At 60.5% G+C, this 19,794-nt stretch overlaps 2 protein-coding genes across 8 annotated transcripts in view; one reads left to right on the plus strand and one right to left on the minus strand.

Annotated features, from left to right (window-relative positions):
* The window catches only part of LOC140902809 (sialoadhesin-like), a 21,629-nt gene continuing 1,835 nt past the window's right edge, over window positions 1-19,794 (minus strand). For 2 of the 7 annotated variants that reach the window (XM_073323290.1, XM_073323291.1), the window contains exons 2-11: window positions 18,203-18,258; window positions 16,997-17,065; window positions 15,461-15,814; window positions 13,880-14,143; window positions 13,182-13,463; window positions 12,076-12,339; window positions 4,329-4,425; window positions 3,906-3,945; window positions 2,798-2,888; window positions 1-524 (exon numbers count right to left, since the gene is read on the minus strand). In XM_073323290.1, coding sequence (XP_073179391.1) covers window positions 97-524; window positions 2,798-2,888; window positions 3,906-3,945; window positions 4,329-4,425; window positions 12,076-12,339; window positions 13,182-13,463; window positions 13,880-14,143; window positions 15,461-15,814; window positions 16,997-17,036 — 1,860 coding nt within the window. In that variant the 5' untranslated portion in view covers window positions 17,037-17,065; window positions 18,203-18,258 and the 3' untranslated portion in view covers window positions 1-96. Of the gene's footprint in view, window positions 525-809; window positions 854-2,797; window positions 2,889-3,905; window positions 3,946-4,328; window positions 4,426-11,103; window positions 11,701-12,075; window positions 12,340-13,181; window positions 13,464-13,879; window positions 14,144-15,460; window positions 15,815-16,996; window positions 17,066-18,202; window positions 18,259-19,794 lie in introns of those variants that run through there. The other 5 variants (XM_073323288.1, XM_073323286.1, XM_073323287.1 and 2 more) reach the window with 5 other exon arrangements.
* The window catches only part of LOC140902814 (uncharacterized), a 15,259-nt gene continuing 13,659 nt past the window's right edge, over window positions 18,195-19,794 (plus strand). Inside the window, exon 1 of the mRNA XM_073323309.1 lies at window positions 18,195-18,288. The gene's annotated coding sequence lies outside the window, so the exon portion shown is untranslated. The remainder of the gene's footprint in view (window positions 18,289-19,794) is intronic.

Below are 19,794 nucleotides of genomic sequence, written 5' to 3' on the forward strand. Positions count from 1 at the left end.
TGCATTGCGGAGCTATTTATTCCCAGTCGAGTTCTCCAGTAGAGTGATGGCCACATCACCCCAGCTGGGGGTCTGGCCCCATTCATTCCAATGGAGCTACGGCCGCTTGACCCCAGCATAGGCGTCGAGCACCCACCGGCAGCCCCCCGTCAGTGCTTCCCCCTCCCTCCCCGCTCCTCCTGCCCACCGGGGCACAGGGGAGAGGAGCGAGGACGCAGCACACTCGGGGGGGTGGGAAGAGGTGGGGTGGGAGCAGGGCAGGGGTGTGGCCTTGAGGGAAGGGGTGGAGTGGGGATGGGGCCTGGGGCAGAGCCAGGGTTCGAGCACCCCCTGGCACAATGGAAAGCCGGCGCTTGTGGACCCCGCTGGGATCTGCCCCATTGAGCGATGGCTTCTCTTTGTGTTTAAGGTCCCGGCCGTGCAGAGGGGTCCCAGGCTGGTCAGAATTTCGGCGGAGCTCAGTGGGAACCAGCTTGGGGATAGACCAACTCGCTGTAAATATCCTGGGTCGGTCCTTGGAGTTCCTGTAGGCCCAAACAGAGAGCCAGTGAGATCCCTGCTCAAAGGGCCCCAGGGCCAGCGGGGTGGGTGCTGCCAGGACCGGACACTCTGTGGCTGGGGGAATCTCCCCTGAGTCGGTAGCAGGACGGGGTCTCACACACACACTTAGGCAGCGCCGGTTCCACCCAGCAGGGGGCAGGGATTCGCAGTGCGGGGGGTGGGGAGGCTGCAGCCGCGACACACTCCAGCCAGCAGGGGGCAGAGGGGCCCGGGAGGTTGGGGGGGAGGGTAACAGACCCTGTGCTCACCTCATAGGGTGACTCCGTCTCTGGCCTGCGGGAAAGCTCAGCGCCTCGTGGGAAAGGGAAAATAGTTTCTGTTGTTAGATCTGGGTCCCCGAAATCTCCAGCCTCCTGAATCCCCCAAGTGTCTCCCACCAGCCCCCCTAAACCACCGGCCTCCCACCCCTTGACTCCCCCCAAATGTCTCCCGCGAGCCCCCCACACCACCAGCCCCCTGAATATCGCCCTAGTGTCTCCCACCAGCCACCCCAAATCACCAGCCCCTGGATCCCCACAAGTGTCTCATGAGCCCCCCAAACCACCAGACCCCTCACCCCTGTAGCCTTTATTTTTATTTGAAGTGAATGCCAGTGACACAGACAGTCGCGGGAACAAGGTCCCCTGTCTCTTCTCAACTGGATTAAAGTCGCCAGCTAAGTGACGACTGTCCCCGCGTATCCAGCTCCTAGAGCGATCCATGTACCAGTGAGAGCTACACACGTACTCGCAGCCTCCCACACGGGGCGAGGGGCTGCTGGGTCCCCCGTGGATCGATGGTCAGGAGGGGGATGGTTCCCGCTGGAGTTTTCCCAGAGGAAGCTCAATGTCCCCGCTCTGGGCACCAAGACCTGTAATAACCTCCCTGCCCAGCGGGTGGGCAACAGTTGTCCTGCGTTTAGCTGCCTCCCCTATTTAATGTGACGCCCCTTGCATCGCACCATGCGTGACAAACCCATCTGGCAGCTAGTGAGTTAGAGCAGGGGGCCGGCAGCCAGGACACCTGGGTTCTCTCCCAACCCTGGGAGGGGAGGGGGGTCTAGTGGTTAGAGCAGGTGGGGGGTTCCCTGCAGTCCCCCCTCTAGCTGGTCTCTCTCCACTGCGGGTGGTTGATGTTGCTCTGGGTCATCACAGGAACCAACCAGCCCTTTGCCCTTTCCTCTGCTCCCCAGCGCCGCGGCTGCCCGGGGTCACCATGAGGTGTCTCCTCTGGCTGCTGTTCCTCCCGGGTAAGGCCCCTTTGCCTCGCCCTGAAGGTCTGGCTCCTTCAGACCCACAGAGCCCTGGGGGCAGGGGAGAAGGGAGGGGAGACCTGGCTGCGGGGGTCACAAGCTCAGAGGAAGGTTTTCCTCTGTGAGATTTACTCCACTTGCATCAGAGTGATGGGATCCAGTGATAGGGGGTTGGGAAGGTTGTGTCGGGATTCAGGATTCCTGGGTTCTCTTCATTGTGCAGATGGGGAAACCGAGGCACGGAGGCACACCATGAGCTGAACAGGGAGTTTAGTGCTGGGAATCAAACCCTGATCTCCTGAGTCCCAGTTCAGCACAGGAAGCGCCAGGCCAGCCTGCGCCTCGCTGCCATCTCAGTCTCTCTGCTGTTTCCAGGCTTCCTGTGTCACTGAGACCAACCCGCCGAGGTGCCCGCATCCCTGATCGCTTGGACAGGGGCCTGTCTGTCCATCCCGTGCTGCTATAAATCCTGCCTCCTGAACCCCAGAAGGCCAAACAACCCAACCATCAACTCCCTGGCCTGGTACCTGAACCCTGGGTATGACCCTGAGAAGAAAGATTTCAGTGACACCGTCCTCTATAAACACAACGCCTCCATCAGCCCGGCCTTTGCAGGGCGCGTGAGGTTCCTGGGGGACCTGGAGAGAGATTGCAGCCTGCAGCGGTGTGACCTGCGGGCCAGCGAGAACGGCTCCTACGGGCTGAGACTGATCCTCTCGAACCCCAGGAAGAAGCAGGAGGAGGAGAAGCGGATGACTTATCAGTGTGAACGTGATGGGTAAGAGGGAAAGTCCTGGGCTTCCTTGAAGGAACAGACTAAAGACTCATAGTCACCGCTCTAGCCACGAGACCCCACTCCCCTCCCAGAGCTCGGGAGAGAACCCAGGAGTCCTGGCTCCTGGCCCCCCTACTCTAACCACTAGACTCCACTCCCCTCCCCTCACGGAGCCAGGGATCGAACCCAGAAGTCCGGGGCCTCCTATAAAGGAGGAATGAATCACTCACCTGCAATATTTTTCCCATGTTCATGGGCTGGCTGCAGATGTGGGATTGCCCGGTGCCATCCGGAGAGCCCGGGAACACCTTGGTGGGCACGCTGCCACGGAAAGAGAGAACGTTACGGGGGCTGGGGATGGCGCGAGGGCATTTGGGTCGCTAGCATTGGGTCGGCTGCAGCGCCGTGGCTGGGGATTGGACAGACTGCGTCGGTCAACAGCGTACAACCCCTGTGGGTGAGTGGCTGGGGATGGACCCCTGGGCTAAAGCACCCAGACCTGACATGAATCATGGACTTGGGGAATGGGGCCTTTCCTCTCTAGGGGGCACTGGCTCCAATCCAGCCCCACAGCGGAGGACGAGCTGCCTCGGGGTGGTGGGGGCAGGAAGGGTGCACACGGCCTTTCCCTTCTAGAGCAGCGGTCCCCAAACTGTGGGGCACACCACCCTACGAGGGCATGGAGGAACTTTCAGGGTGGCACGGCAGGGCTAGAGCCAGCCCCCATAGCAGGCAGGGAGGGAGCGCCACCCAGCCCCGCTCCACGGCAGCCACAGCTCTGGCCCCAGTCCCAGCCCCGGCCCCAACCCCGACTTGGACAGATCCTATTATGGGTAAGGGAGGGCCACCCGCCGCGGCGCTTTTACGGACGGGGGCGGCGCTCTGGATTTTCGGTGGTGGGTCCCTCACTCGCTCCGCCGAAGACCCGGAGCTCCGCCGGGGCAGTAAAAATTAAAAAGGCGCTTAATTAATTAAAGGGCCCCCGAAATGGCTTTGCCTCAGGCCCCCTGAAGCCTCTCGGCGGCCCTGGACCAGAGCCAGGCCCTGCTGTTACCTCGGGAGCTTGTATGCAAAGGCAGGCAGAAGTGAGATTGGAAAGAGCTTCTGTCCTGCTCGGGGGGGGGGGGGGGGGATTTTATAATCCTGTTTTATGGAGGGGGAAAGTGATGGACAAAGCTCGTCTAAAGTCATGCAGTGAGTCAGCAGCAGAGCTGGGGATAGAACCCAGGCGTCCTGGCTCCCAGCACCTCTTGCTCTCGCCTACTAGACCCCACTCCCCTCCCAGAACCAGGGAAAGAACCCAGGAGTCCTGGCTCCCAGCCCCATAGATGCACTTACCGGATCACTGCTCAGTCCCTGGCGTTCGCTCCGCCTCTTCCTACAAATAAAGGAGACCAACAGCTCGGAGGCAAAACGACATCTGCTTCGGTTCAGGAGGGGAAGGAACAGGACAAAGGCTCCCACAAAATAGAACCTCCTGCCTGGGCTTGACCCCTGCTCTCCTGACCACCAGCCCAGCCGTGTAAGCAGGAGGCCACCCAGCCCTTCCCAGGCCCCTGCGGGTGTCAGGTATCTGTGTGGGACCCAACCACCACCATTCAATCACCTCCCCCTGACTGGGTTTCCCTGCAGCCGAACTGGCTCTGCAATTCTCACTCCCGGATTGCGGGGTTCTCCGGCAAAGGCCAGGCGGGAGGAGCTGGGGATGGCCAGACGACCCGAGACGCGGATATCACCGGTTTGCAAAGCAAGCGCAAATACCTCCACGCTATGACGCCGACCAGCCCCACCAGCAGCAGCAGGATGAGTGCAACTGCAGGTCCCAGGATGTAGGCGGGAGCCCAAACACGGGGGGTGGCTGGAAAGGAAAAAGGAGGGTTCTTGGATCAACCCTGCAGCAGATTTTTGAACCCCATTTCCTGAGGGACGGCAGCCGGGTAACAAGCCCACAGTGAGGCTGCATGGGGCTGGATCATTACACGTGGTGGCTTTGGAGTCAGCAGACCTGATGCTCAGATGCGAAGCCCTCCCGTCCCAGCGCCCCCAGCCCCCTCTATAGGCTGTGCTGCCCAGCTGGATGACATTTCCCATGATGCTCCACTATCTCCCCTCTTGGTGATGGAAAGGGTGCCTCATAGGAATCCATAGTCAGGGTGCATCGTGGGAGATGTAGTTTCAGAGCCTTGTATCCTCATTCTCCACTCTAGGCCAAGGTGTCTGTCTGGACTACATCTCTCATGATGCCCCACCAGCCCCTCTCTTGGTGCGGGAAGGGCGTGCATCACAGGAATCCTACGCCAAGATGCATCATGGGAGATATAGTCTGGCTACAGATCCTGGCGTACAGAAGAGAATGGAAGCACAAGGCACTCAAACTACAACTCCCATCAGGCCATTTTCAATTGAGATATTTCGGTTTTTGACATTTCTATGAAAAGTGGAGCTTTCCCACTTGGGAAAAAAAATCTATTTCCTGGCCAGCTGTACTAGAAAGTTTGTTTTTTTTAAATGAAAACCAAGATCTCACAAAATCCCATCATTCCATGTGTGTCATAGGAGTCCTTCGGTGTGGTGCATCATGGGACTTGCAGTTCCTGTTCCTCACGCTCTCAGCCTCCTCTGTCGGCCAGGCTGTCCGGCTGAACTACATCTCCTACGATGCACCGCCTGGTCCCCTCTTGGTGCGGGGTGGGGCGCTTCATTGGAATCCCTGGCTATGGTGCATCATGGGAGATGTAGTCCAGCCCCTGCCTGTTTGATTAAAGGGCTGGAGGAATCACAGCCAGCCTCCCCAAGACCTCGGGAAAAGGCAGTGATGGGCCTAGGGAAGGATGCTCCATAAAATCTAAGGCCAGAAGTGACACAGGCCTCAGGACTCCCCTGAATTCATTCCCATTTGAAAGAGAGCAAACACTTTATCAAAACATCCCAGCTTGATTTAAAGATTCCCCGGGACGGAGAATCCACCATGTCCTGAGATCGTTCTTTCAATGGCAAATTCTCCTCCCTGTTCAACATTTGCACCTTGTCACGGATGTCACGGAGTGTGGGGGAGTCCAGGCCCTGCACCCCTCTTCCTGGGATCCACTGAGACTCTCAGCCAGCCAGTAAAACAGAAGGTTTATTGGACAACAGGAACACAGTCCACAACAGAGCTTGTGGGTACAACCAGGACCCCTCAATCACGTCCTTCTGGGGGAGCAGGGAGCTTAGACCCCAGCCCTGGGGTTCCCTGTGTTCCTCTCCCCAGCCCCAAACTGAAACTAAACCCACCCAGCAGGTTCCCTGCTGCAGCCTTTGTTCACATTCCTGGGCAGAGGTGTTACCTCCCCCTCCCCCTCCTGGCTCAGGTGACAGGTTCTCAGGTCTCCCATCCCCAGGGCACATTCCCAGGTCAACACTCCCCCCTCCCTGCTGAGTCACATCGTCACATCTCTCCCCCCTTCGAGACTGAACTGAGCGGGGTCACGCTGACCAGTGACCTGGGGAAGTTCGGGGCCCCCTCTCCGGGACAGTGCATCCGCTATCAGGTTGGCACTTCCCTTCACGTGGACCACGTCCATGTCGTAATCCTGCAGGAGCAGGCTCCATCTCAGGAGCTTGGCGTTGGCTCCTTTCATCTGGTGCAGCCAGGTCAGGGGAGAGTGGTCGGTGTAGACGGTGAAGTGTCGCCCGAAGAGATAGGGCTCTAGTTTCTTGAGGGCCCACACTATGGCCAGGCACTCCTTCTCGATGGCCGCGTAGTGTTGCTCCCGGGGTAGCAACTTCTTGCTCAGGTACACGATGGGGTGTCTCTCCCCCTTTTCATCCTCCTGCATTAACACCGCCCCCAGTCCCGTGTCTGAGGCGTCGGTGAACACCACAAAGGGCTTGTCAAAGTCTGGGTTTGCCAGAAGTGGGCCACTGACCAGAGCCTTCTTCAGCGCCCGGAAAGCCACCTGGCACTGCTCGGTCCAGACCACCTTGTCTGGCTTCCCCTTCTTGCATAGCTCCGTGATGGGGGTGGCGATGGCGCTAAAGTGGGGCACAAATCTTCGGTAGTATCCTGCCATCCCAATAAAGGCTTGGACCTGCTTTTTGGTGTGGGGAGCGGGCCAGTCTCTGATCACCTCCACCTTGGCTGGTTCCGGCTTTAGGCGGCCGCTCCCCACCCGATGGCCCAGGTAAGATACTTCCGCCATCCCCACCTTGCACTTCTCCGCTTTTACAGTCAGCCCAGCCCCCTGGAGTCGGTCCAGCACTTGTCTAACCTGGGACACGTGGTCCTCCCAGGTCTGGCTAAAGACACAGATGTCATCAATATACGCCACGGCAAAACTCTCCATCCCCCTCAGGAGCTGGTCCACTAGGCGCTGGAAGGTGGCCGGCGCTCCCTTGAGGCCGAAAGGCAGGGTCAGGAACTCATAGAGCCCCAGAGGGGTGATAAAGGCCGATTTCAGTCGGGCATCTGCATCCAGCGGCACTTGCCAGTAGCCCTTTGTAAGGTCCATGGTGGTAAGGTACCGAGCTCCTCCCAGCTTGTCTAGGAGCTCGTCCGGCCTGGGCATGGGGTAGGCATCAGATACAGTGATGGCATTGAGCTTCCGATAGTCCACACAGAACCGGACCGACCCGTCCTTTTTGGGGACCAGCACCACCGGCGAGGCCCAAGGGCTGGCAGATGGCTGGATCACCCCCAAAGCCAGCATGTCCCGGACCTCTCTTTCCAGGTCCTGAGCAGTTTTCCCTGTGACTCGGAAGCGGGAGCATCTTATCGGCGGGTGCGACCCTGTCTGCACCCGGTGGACAGTCAGATTAGTGCGTCCAGGCTGGTTGGAAAACAGCTGTCGGTACGGATGCAGCACCTCCCTGACCTCAGCTTGCTGGGCAGGGGTTAGCTGATCCGAGAGGGGAATTGTTTCCAGGGGGAAACCAGCTCTGGTCCCAGGGAATAGATCTACTAAAGGGTCATCTCCCTGCTCTTCCCACTGTCCACACACGGCCAACACCACATTCCCCCTGGCATAATATGGCTTCATCATATTCACATGGTACACCCGGCGGTGGTGCGCCCGGTTCGACAGCTCCACCACATAGTTTACCTCATTGAGCTGCTTGACGACCTTGAAAGGGCCCTCCCAGGCGGCCTGTAGTTTGTTCTTTCTCACTGGGATGAGAACCATCACCTGATCCCCGGTGGCGTAGGCACGGGCCCGTGCCGTGCGGTCATACCAGACCTTCTGCTTCCTCTAGGCTCTGGCCAGATTCTCCCTGGCCAGGCCCATGAGTTCCGCCAGTCTCTCTCGGAAGATCAGGACATATTCCACCACTGACTCTCCATCGGGAGTGGCCTTCCCCTCCCACTCGTCTCTCATCAGGTCCAGGGGGCCCCTCACCCTCCTGCCATATAACAGTTCGAAAGGCGAAAATCCGGTAGACTCCTGGGGCACCTCCCTGTACGCGAACAGCAGGTGAGGTAAGTACTTGTCCCAATCCTGTGGGTGCTGGTTCATAAAGGTTTTCAGCATCATCTTTAGCGTCCCGTTAAACCTCTCCACCAGCCCATTGGACTGGGGGTGATAAGCTGAGGCCCAGTCGTGCCGGACCCCACATTTCTCCCACAAGCACCGGAGCAGGGCCGACATGAAGTTGGAGCCTTGGTCTGTCAAGACTTCCTTGGGGAACCCCACTCGGCTGAAAATGGTCAGGAGCGCATCGGCCACGGTGTCTGCTTCAATGGAAGCTAAGGGCACTGCCTCGGGGTAGCGGGTGGCAAAATCTACCACCCCCAGAATGTATTTCTTCCCCGACCGGGTCGTCCTGCTGAGAGGCCCCACGATGTCCATGGCCACCTTCTGGAAAGGCTCCTCTATGATGGGCAAAGGTCTCAAAGCCGCTTTCCCCTTGTCCCGGGCCTTCCCCACCCTCTGACAGGGGTCACAGGATCGGCAATACTGCCGGACCGTGGTAAAGACCCCGGGCCAGTAAAAGTTCTGTAGCAACCTCTGCCGGGTGCGCCGGATTCCCTGGTGCCCTGCGAGGGGGATGTCATGGGCCAGGTACAGGAGCCTGCGGCGATACTTCTGGGGGACCACCAGCTGCCTCCTGATCCCACAGGACTCTACTTCCCTTGTGGGAGCCCATTCTCGGTACAGGAACCCCTTCTCCCACAGGAACCTCTCCTGGCAGCCTCTCCTCACGGTCCGTACCACACCAAGGTCGGCCAGGTCCCTGAGCTTCCGCAAGGAGGGATCTTTCCTCAACTCGGCCTGGAACTCAGCGGCTGGGGAAGGGATGGGGCCCGGTTCCCTCTCGCTGGCCAGGTCTGAAGCCTCCGCCTCTCTGAGCCGTGCCCCTCGGCGCTCCCTCCCCACCAGGGTAGGGTCCTGCGCCTCCGGTGTGATACCCTCCCCGAGGTCAGGGCGCAGTGCCCCTCGCCGGCTCTGGCTACGCGTCACAACCAGGGCGGCCTGGGGCTTGCTTGGCCAGTCCTCTAGGTCTCCCCCCATCAAAACTTCAGTGGGCAAATGGTGGTGTACCCCCACATCCTTGGGGCCCTCCTTGGCCCCCCATTTCAGGTGTACCCTTGCCACGGGCACCTTAAATGGGGTCCCGCCCACCCCTGTCAGGGTCAGATAGGTGTTGGGCACCACCCGATCTGGGGCCACCACCTCGGGCCGGGCCAGCGTCACCTCCGCGCCCGTATCCCAGTATCCATTGACCTTCCTCCCATCCACCTCCAGGGGAACAAGGCACTCTCTCCGGAGGGACAGCCCCACGCCCACCCTGTAAACCGAGCACCCTGAGTCCAGAGCCTCCAGCCCTCTGGTGGAGCTGGCCTGGGGTACTCTTCCCTCCGGGGCAGGTGGTAAACTGGTAGGCCCCCTTTCCTGGGTCGTCTGCCCCTCGTCCAGCTGGGTCCCTACCCAGTTAACCCTGGGTAGGTTGGGTCTGCTCAGTTTGTCCCTGAGCCCGGGGCACTGGGTCCGTACGTGGCCTCTCTGGCCACAGTGATAGCAGCTCAGGTCACGTTGGTCCCCTCGAGCGGGTCGGAGGGGCCCGACGCCAGGCGTTCCCCTTGGGAGGGGGTTCTCCCTATTTCCCCGCTGGGAGGCCCCCTGGTGACCCTCTCTCTGCATCGGGGGGGGCCTGTTCTTTTGGGACTCCTCCCGGCTACCCCCTGACCGACTGTTCACAAACTCGTCGGCCAGCTGCCCTGCGTGCTGGGGGTTCTCGAGCTTTTTGTCCACCAGCCACAGCCTCAGGTCGGAAGGGCACTGATCATACAGTTGCTCCAGTACGATTAGGTCCAGCAGGTCCTCTTTAGCTCGGGCCCCAGCTGTCCACTTGCGGGCATACCCCTGCATCCGGTTGGCCAGTTGTAGGTAGGTGACCTCAGGCGTTTTACGCTGACTCCGGAACCTTCTCCGGTACATCTCGGGGGTCAGCCCAAACTCACGGAGCAGGGCCTGTTTGAACAGTTCATAGTCCCCTGCCTCCGGCCCTGTCATCCGGCTGTACACCTCCACGGCTTTGGGGTCCAGTAAGGGGGTGAGGAACTGGAGCCTGTCTGCAGGGTCAACCCTGTGCATCTCGCAGGCATTCTCAAAGGCCGTCAGGAAGCTATCCATGTCCTCCCCCTCCTTCCGCTGGGCCAGGAAGCACTTATCAAAGCTCCTTGCAGTCTTGGGTCCCCCCGCACTCACCGCAGCCGCAGCCGGGGCCCCACTGCTCCTCAGCCTGGCCAGCTCCAGTTCATGCTGTCTTTGTTTCTCCTTCTCCTGACGCTCCCTCTCCTTCTCCTCCTGCTCATGTTGACGTTGTTTCTCCTCATGTTGACGTTGTTTCTCCTCATGTTGACGTTGTTTTTCATGATCCTCCAGCTCCCTCATTTTCATCTCCCTCTCCCATTCCAGCCGCCTCCGCTCCAGGGATGGGGAGCTCCGCTGGGAGGATCCCCTGCTGGGTGCCGGGGTCAGGGTGCCCTCGGTATTCACTGGGCTTCCCCCAACCCCTTCCCCAGGCATAGGTAGGAAGGGTCTCAGGATGTCCTCGGCAGCAGTCTGACCCCTCCCAGCCCGGTCAGGCCCCAGGGCCCATGCTGCGTCTGCCGGGCGGCTTCCCTCAGGGACAGGGATCGGGTCATCCAAGCCATCCCTCTCCTCCAACTGGGCAACCAGCTGTTCCTTGGTGGACCTCCCGATGCGCAGCCCCCTCTGCCTGCACAGCTCCACCAGGTCGCTCTTAAGGCGTTTAGCGTACATCTCCCTGCTGGCCACTCGCAGGCCGGGCAGCTTCCCACGGTTTCCAGGAAAAGCCCTTAGTGTGCCAGTCCTTCTTGAGGTCACCACCTCTTTGCCAGGGTCGAGCTGCAGACTCCTCCGCCCCTGGAACCGCTCGCTGCAATCCCCCGGGGGACCCTGTTACTGCAAAAGTCCTTCTCTCTGGTCACACATTCCCAGGGGTTAACCGCCCCCCAAAACCGTCTCTCTCTGAATCTTCAGCACGCCTGGTCCCCGTCAATTCCCCTTCGTTTTACTGCTCCCCAGTCACTTACTGCAGGAAGCGCCGTTCACGGGGTGCAGTAGATCCCACCGCTACCACCAGTTGTCACGGAGTGTGGGGGAGTCCAGGCCCTGCACCCCTCTTCCTGGGATCCACTGAGACTCTCAGCCAGCCAGTAAAACAGAAGGTTTATTGGACAACAGGAACACAGTCCAAAACAGAGCTTGTGGGTACAACCAGGACCCCTCAATCACGTCCTGGGGGAGCAGGGAGCTTAGACCCCAGCCCTGGGGTTCCCTGTGTTCCTCCACCCAGCCCCAAACTGAAACTAAACCCACCCAGCAGGTTCCCTGCTGCAGCCTCTGTTCACATTCCTGGGCAGAGGTGTTACCTCCCCTTCCCCCTCCTGGCTCAGGTGACAGGTTCTCAGGTCTCCCATCCCCAGGGCACATTCCCAGGTCAACACTCCCCCCTCCCTGCTGAGTCACATCGTCACACACCTTATTGCCAGTCTGAATTTGTCTAGCTTCAGCTTCCAGCCCCTGGATCTCTATCTCCTCAGCCGCCAGGCCCATTATCAATGTTCTCTTCTCTGCGTAGGATCTTCCAGACGGGGCTCACGTCACCCCTTCCCCTTCCCTTGGTTCAGCTAAACAGATGGAGCTCCTGGAGTCTCTCACCCTGGGGTAGGCTTTCCAACCCCTGACTCCTTCTCATGTCTCTTCTCTGACCCCTCCCCAGCTGATCAGCACCTCCTGGGAGTGCGGGCCCCAGAACTGGGCACAGGACCCCAGACGTGGTTGCACCAGGGCGAGATCCAGAGGTAAAATCCCCTCTCTGCTCGATTCCAGATTGCCCTGTCCCTGCACCCCGGGATGGCACTAGCCCTGCTGGCCACCGCGGCACTGGGAGCTCCACCGCAATCGCCACAATGACCCTCCCCAGCTGGGCCTACGGCACAAAGGCACAATCCCAGCCCTTCCCCCACCCCGGAGGTCTCTTTTCTCAGGTCCCCGGCACTTACAGAGGACGGTGATGTTGATGGGGGGGGACCTGGACTGGCCGATCCCATTGTCGGCCTTGCAGCGATACTCCCCAGCCTGCTCCGCCGTGATGCTCTTCAACACCATTTCCCGCCGGGATCCCCCCAGCTGCCGGTCGCCCCGGTACCAGGTGTAGGAGTTGGGGGCGGGGAGGCTGCTGGTGTAACTGCACGTTAGCGTCACCGATTCCCCTGCCTGCGGGCTGGTGCCCGGCGCTGCCGTAACATGGACACCTGTGGGGGCGTCTGGGGGGCGAGACAGAGACACGGGGCGTGAACGGAGAGAGACAGAGTGGGGGGACCTGGCCCAGAGGGTGGAAGGGATCCAGGGCAGGGGGTGAGGGGCAGGGCCTGGCCCATGTGGCTCCAGGGGGCGAGAACAGGCAGGGCGGCATGGGGATATGGGGGAGGGGTCACGCAGAAGGGTCTGGGGGCACAAGGCAGTTGCGGGGGAGAGGGTCTGGCCCAGAACAAGCTGGGGGCCTGGAGCAGGTGAGGGGTGGTACAGGGCCTGGCCCATATGGGGCTGGGAGTCTGGGGCAGCTTGAGGGGGGGCAGAGACTGTCCCAGAGGGGTCCGGGGACACAAGGCAGATGGAGGGGCAGAGCCTGGCACAGAGGCGGCTGGACACCTGGGCGGGAGGGGACAGGGCCGAGCTCAGTGTGGAATGGGCCCCCGGGGCAGGTGGGGGGATGAGCAGCGGTCCAAAGGGGGCTGGGGGCCGGGGGCAGGTGCAGGGGGACACAAACTGAATTTGTCTCTGCTGGCCCAGCCACGGGAGCGATGCAGAGGAGCAGGGGGCCCAGGCCAGAGCCAGCAGCACTGGGTTGAGCAAACCCGGGTATTAGGAGGCAGGGGCGGAATATGAGGCTGGGGCTCATGCGTTGGGAGGGGTGAAGCAGGGGGGACGAGGCGGAAGAGGGTGAAGCGGGGGGGGACGAGGCAGGTGGGGCGAAGCAGGGGGGAGGAGGCGGGCAGGGGCAAAGCAGGGGGGACAAGGCAGGGGCACACGGGGCTGCTCCAGGAGGCCCTGTGGGGAGTATCGGGGGCTGCGAGGGAGGAGGCTCTCGCCAGCCCTCGCTACTTACGCTGAACTTCTACTGATTCCCTCGCAGAGAGGCTCAGATACCCCCAGCCGGGGCCGGACACCCAGACCCCGCACGCGTAGCTCCCTCCATCGGAGACGGCTGCCTTCTCAACATGTAAATCCTGCCCGGCTCCTGGCAGCCACACGTCCCCGTGGGACCAGACGTATCCAGTGATGGGCCGCAGGGCAGCAGCCTGGCAGTGCAGGGTAAAACTGTCGCCTTCCCTTAGTGGTGCCTTCCCTGCCAGCCACGAAACCTCCACCCTGGGCACTTTGGGGGCGACTGAGGGGAGAGTCGGGTGAGAGTTCGTCAGCTGGACCCCAGGACTGAACGAAGGGGCAGGTCCCTCCCCGTCCAGTCCCTCGGGGGGAGAATATTTGCTAGAGCCAGATGACAGTTTTTGAGGGAATAGAACCCAGGAGTCCTGATTCCCATGCCCCCTGCTCTCACCCACAGATCCCCTCCCCTCCCAGAGCTGGGGAAAGAACCCAGGAGTCCTGGCCCTGAGTCTCCTCCACTTTAACCCACTACACCAGCCCCCTCCCAGAATTGGAGATAGAAGCCAAGAATCCTGACTCCCTGTTCCCGCACTCTAGCCACTTGTCCCCAATCCCCTTCCTGTGTCAGGGATAGATCCCAGGTGTCCTGGCTCCCGCCGCCCCTCCTCTAACCATGCCATGTGTAGAAGCAGACCTCACCTGTCCCCAGGGGCTGGGTTTGGTCAGAGTCACACTCATCCCTGTATCCATCCACCTGGCATCTCAGCGCCGCACCGGGGTCCAGCTGGGACGGGGATATTCGCAGCTCGGTCGCCCCAGCCCCGCCCGAGGTTTGCCCTGGGCTCCGCCGTGCGCCATCTCGGTCGTACCACGACGGGGGATGGGGGCAGGTTGCCCCCACGGAGCAGGTGAGGGAGGGTCCCGGTTGTGTTCGGCGCCCCAGGGAGGGCTGGCACAGATCGTCTGTGAGGAGAGGAGGAGTCAGGAGCCATTGAACCCTGCTGGGGCCCTGGGCCTGGCAGCGCTCCCAGGGGTCACGGCCTGGCTGCAGAGCGGGGAGCAGCCCCCAGGGTGTGGGCATGGCCCAGCCTGGGAGCTCGGCAGGCTCCGGCAATGAGGGCTCGTGGCCAGGAGGGAGAGCAGCGAAAGTTCCCCTGAGACACGGGGAGCGCTGGGTCTGCCCGGAGGGGCGCAGCCGCCAGTGGGGGGCACCACACGTCGGGCCTCAGACTGGAGCCCTAAGCGGGATTGTTTTTAATTCTGTCCCGTTCCTGTTATTCAAGTGCCCTGCTTTGGTTTTTGCATTTTCATCCCCCTCCCAGCCACAAAATCCTTAAATCCCGCAAATCCGACAAGAGAGACAGATCCCCCCAGGCTGCTAAAACCAACCAACCACCCGACAGAAACCGGTGGGTGACGGTCTGATCTGTACCAACGGGATTCAGAGACAATTTTTACCACAAAGAGAAGAAAACAAATCTTGCTTGAACCAGGTACAAACACACTTCAACTCCTGTTATCCCAGAACGGGTCTGACCTGACTTGGGCGGGTGCATTTCCCCAGGTTTGGAGCAAGGCAGATAAACACGGAGAGGAAAGAGAAGCTGAAACAAAATATTTAGCTATTTCCCCAGTCGCCGACTCTTGGTACATTTATGAGATTTAGTGTTTTCCGGCCAATTAACGCAGCCTGGTTTTTTGCCCACCCCCAACAAAGCTCATTTTACCCGCTCCCGCTGTTTTGGGGGGTCCTGCAGGGTCCCAGTCCCACTATAGTCTCCACCTGAGAGCCCCTCACGCCTGCTGCGTTATGCTGGCTGCAGGGTCAGTCCCAGCGGCTCTTCAGCGCAGGCCAAGGGTTAGACAGAGGGACGGGGACGTGGGTCTGGCAACACAGCCTGGGAGTCTGACCCACAAGTCCGTCCCCCCCCCCCGCTCTAGCCACTCCCCCGCCTCCTCTGGAGCTGGAGAGAGAACCCAGGAGTCCTGACTCCCAGCTCTAAGCACTTGGATTTCCCAGCAAGGCAGAAATGGGGGGGGTGTGTTTGTGTGTGTTGCTGTTTTGATTTACACGACCATCCATCACTCGTGCCAGGGCCCTCTACTTCGAAGCGGAAGCTCGCGCCTGTCTGTGTGTGTCCGTGTGTCCGTGTCCCGGTGCTGCCCCCTGCTGGAGGGGACGAGCCCTGCTTGGGGTGTCTGCGCTGGCGTGTGCGGCCCTCTCTGCGGTTCTCCTCGGGCCCTGCCTGGACCCGGGGGTGCTGGACGGAACCTGGTTACCGGAGACATTGAGCCGCTGTCCTGGCTCACTCGTCCATCTGTCCGTCCTGCCATCGCGCGCTGCATGGAAGCAGAAGCGGTAGGTGCCCTGATCGCTGGGGCGCAGCCCCGACACCCGCAGGGAGCAGTCGCGCTGCAGGTCCCCCAGATAGCGGGCGCGCCCCTTGAAGTCCGCGTGGACACGAGCCTCGTCCCGGTGATAGACGGTTTGATCCTTCTCCCGTGTCCAGCTCACAGCACTGACCGTCCACCCCGTGGGGTAGGTGAAGGAGCAGGGGATGGTCACGCAGGAGTCGGTCCCTCCAGCCAGGGGCCCTGGTGCGAGTCTCACACCCCACTTCTGGGCGTAGGCGCCTGCCGGGGACAGGAATCGGGGATCAGACCGGCGCCCAGCCCCTGAGAGTTGGGGAACCCGCCTGCAGGCTGGACTGCTGCACGGATCCCGCCGGGAGAGGCCAGCATCAGCTCAGCCCCCAAACCAGGGGCTTTAAAACACAATCGGGGATGATGGGTTGTGGTTCTGTCTGAGCCCAATGAGCGCTCCCCTGTGAATTGGGGAAGGGGAATTTGGAGATGCCCCCCCCCATCAGTCCATCCCCAGCAACTTATCACCCCAGCTGCTGAATCACTCCTGTCCCCCCCGAGTTCTCCCATCAGTCCAGGCCGACCCCCTCCCCTCATCTGCCCAGCCCCGCTTCTGTCTAGTCCGTCCTTAGTTCACCCCCCCTCACTTAAGTCCCCCTCAACCCCAGCTCAGTTCACCTCCCCATCCCCTCTCAATTCAGCCCCGTATATTGCCCCCCAGTGCACCCATCATCCCCTCTCAGTTCAACCCCCACCCATAGTAGGGTGTCTGACCCTTGGGCCAGAGGCCCTGACTGCAGGAGGAGCCCCCCTTGTGAGGGGTCAGGTTAGGGTTGCCAACTTTGCTTGGACAAAGTACTGCCAGTTTCATCACATAATAATCTTTAATTAAAATTTAATTGTTAATTCCTGGGCACTCCAGGACAGTCCTGGAGGGTTGCCAACCCTAGGTCAGGCACTTCCCATGCACAAGGAGCGGGGGCGGACGCGGGCAGGGTCCAGCCGGGCCGGAGCTGGGCGGACGGGCAGGGCAGGGAGCAGAGCTCTCCGGGCCGGCCCAGGAGACACCCTGACTCGCTGTGACAGCCAGAAGCCCGGAGGCAGGACGTGGCGGAGGGAAAACGGCAGCCCGGGGGACGAGAGCGGCTGAGGCCCTCGCTGCTCAGCCGAGGGTGGCTGAGGCTAGACCAGGCTGACTCTGCCATGAGAGCCAGGCGTGTTCTCCATCGGGGTGAAACCAGCAGCGAGGACCCGGCCACTCGGGGTCAGGTTCAAGGCCAGACGCCCCCTAGGCTTGAACTGGAGCCGCTGGTGCGAGTGGCTGGGATTTCTCTGCGATGGAACCCGGTTCCAAGCACCCTCCCGGCAGTGTAGACGCACTCCCAGGACTGGGGAAACAGTCCCCACCGGTCGCCTGGCTGGCAGCGCGTGGCGTCTGTGTGAATTACTCACCGCTCAGGAGGCAAAAGGCAGGGACCAGCACCAAGGCCATCTCCGTCCAGGGCAGAGCGCTCAGCCGGCCTGGGAGGGGAAAGGGGCTGGGAATGATTCACCTGCAGCATTTCTGGGTGACAGCTCGTTTACGCCGGGCGATGGCGTCCGGCCACGGGATCGGCTGCGTCACCAGGTATTTTACACCTAGGACCCTTCGAAAAAGACCTTCCTAACCAGAAGGGAGTAAAGCTTGGAGATTGGACCGGCGGAGCAAGGATTGGTTGTATTTCTATCCCCGTGTGCTTTGCTGGACATGTGTGCTGGGCTCACGGCCTCAGGAGTGAGGTGCAGCCACCTCTGGGGAGGGGCAAGTGGCTCTTTGGCAGCTCACAGCAACACAGAGGGCAGTTTCAGGGCAGGACTGGAGGACAGTTCCTATGTGGAGCCGACATGTGCAGGGAGAGTCAGGGAGGTGGAGCAGAACAAATCGCTTTGGGGTGTGGCAGGGACCCCAGGGGGACATTCTGACCCATTAGGAGAGAGCCATGTGGGGGAAGGGTATCACAGACACAAGGGGCAGGGCCGGGGTTCAGTGTCTCAGCTGGGAACAGCAAAGCCCCAGAAGCAGCGATCAGCGTGGTCTCCCCTATATGATCTCAGACACTTTCACAGCCTGCCCAGTTGCTGGTCTTTTCAACAGGCACTGAAATGCAGCCTGCTCTGGGGTAGGGCTCGGCAGCTGTTTAACAGCGCAGGGTAAAGTAGCCCTGCCGTGTTCAGTCCCCATCCTACACAATGAGCTCGTCGGGCAGATTGGCTCTCACACCGTGTTTGGGAAGCCCCAGTGTATTTCCAATGCTACCCCCAATGACGGTGTGACAGCGTGGCCCAGTGGCTAGAGCACGGCTGTGGGACACAGAGCCCTGGGTTCTCTTCCTAGATCTCTCAGGGAGCCACCATACAATAGCGGGCCAGTCACTCCTTCTCTCTGTGCCTCAGTTTTCCCTCCCACCCATTGTCTATTTTAATTATAATTTCTTTGGTGCAGGGACGGTCTCTGGCTGTGTCTGGGCAGCGCCTGCCTCACCAGGCCCTGGTCTCAGCTGGGTCCCCTCCCATAAGAAACTCTCACCGTTTAATCTCCTGTCAATGATTTAGAAATGCGAAGAATCATTCTCCCCCATCTGGCTTTTTGCCCCCAAAACAAGGAAAAGTAGCTCATACCTGGGACCTGGGCCTGGGTTAGTGGCTGGGACTCCGGTCTGATCCCACCGCTAACACTAAGGAGACAGCAGAGAGGTTGGGGGTAGGTAAGGAGAAATCATCTTCATTTGCATCTGTGGCAATAGCCCCAGGCGCGGTGAGTGGCTGGTGCCTCAGGGGAGGAAAGGGAACCGTGATCCTGTGTTCCTGGCCTTTAAAGGCAACCTACTTGCTGGTTTGGTAGCAATAGGCTCTAGTGGTTACAGTGACTGAGACTCAGGACTTCTGGTTTTTATCCCCAGCTGGGGAAGGGGAATGGGGTCTAGTGGTTAGAACAGGGGGCTGAGAGTCGGGACTTGGGGGTTCTGGCTCCACGCACTTCACTTTGTTGTCTGGCTGCAGCAGACAAACTTCCCCTTTCTCTGGAAATTGTGAAGCTCAACCCCAGCGCTGGTTACAAGGGGGGTGGGGAGGTGTGTGGTGTTGCCTGTTCCTTTTAACCCTGTCCAGCCCCAGAGACTCACCAGCCATGGGCTAAATGGGCCCACTGGGTCAGAGTTAGAAGGACCACAACACCCATGCTCAGAGAGACCCTGGTGAAGGGATGAGGCTCGGTCCTTTTCTAGCGCTGGCCAGCTGGGATCTCAAAGCATCTGAGGAGTCGCTCAGCCCTCGGAGTAAGAGGAGGGTCCCCATCCCCCATGGACAAAGGGCAGAACCAAGAATAGAACCCAGGAGTCCTGACTCCCAGCCCCACTGCTCCAACCCATTAGACCCCACTCCCCTCCAATAGCTCAGGATAGAACCCTGGAGTCCTGGCTCCCACCCACTGCGATGGGTTCCCTGGGGTGCAACCTGGAACTGGGGTACTGCTGAGCCCTCTGTCCCACCAACCTGGGCTCCCTCTCACACTGTGATGCTGTGACAAGCTACAAACCTCTGGCAGGTCCTGCCCTGACACAGCCATCCCCAGGCAGGGACACGCTCAGCTGAGTCCCATGAATGGTCTCCCAGCCCCTATGAAACAATAGAGGCTCCCGCCAATCCCCCCAGCTCTCCACCTACGACCCCAGGTCTGTACCGTCCTGCCCTGGTCCGAAGCCTGACCAGTGTACGTTTATTACCCAGTTGTGATGGGGTGGACTAGGCCCAAAGGCCCCCTGCGGGAGGCCTCAGGGTTCAACCCCACCCATCCCAGGAACAGAGCAGTGGGGCAGGGGGAGGCTTAGCAGTCGTCCCCCAGGAGGTCTGGAGGGAGGCTTAGCTGTCCTCTCCCGAGTGCCCGGCCATGTTTGGTCCCCGTATCTTACACCGTGAGCCTGTCCGGCAGGGACTGGCTCTCACGTTGTGTTTGGGAAGCACCCTGTACTTTGGCAGGCCTAGCACAAGCTGCAGGAGGATAGTGTCTCCAGGGAGGAAGCCCTGGGGATACGGCCCCGTACCAGGGCTGGGCTACTTTAAGACTCTAGCCCAAGGAGGGCCCGAGAGAGACACCACCAGCGGGGTCCTGAGATAGGCCCTGTGGACTGTATCCCCCGGAAGGGGTTTGCGCCGGCTAACGTACAGACAGTGTGGCTCGGCCGCAGGGCTGAGTCACTGCAAACCTGCCTGAG

This window comes from Lepidochelys kempii, chromosome 24 (genome assembly GCF_965140265.1).
Source record: "Lepidochelys kempii isolate rLepKem1 chromosome 24, rLepKem1.hap2, whole genome shotgun sequence".
Lineage (NCBI taxonomy): Eukaryota > Metazoa > Chordata > Testudines > Cheloniidae > Lepidochelys > Lepidochelys kempii.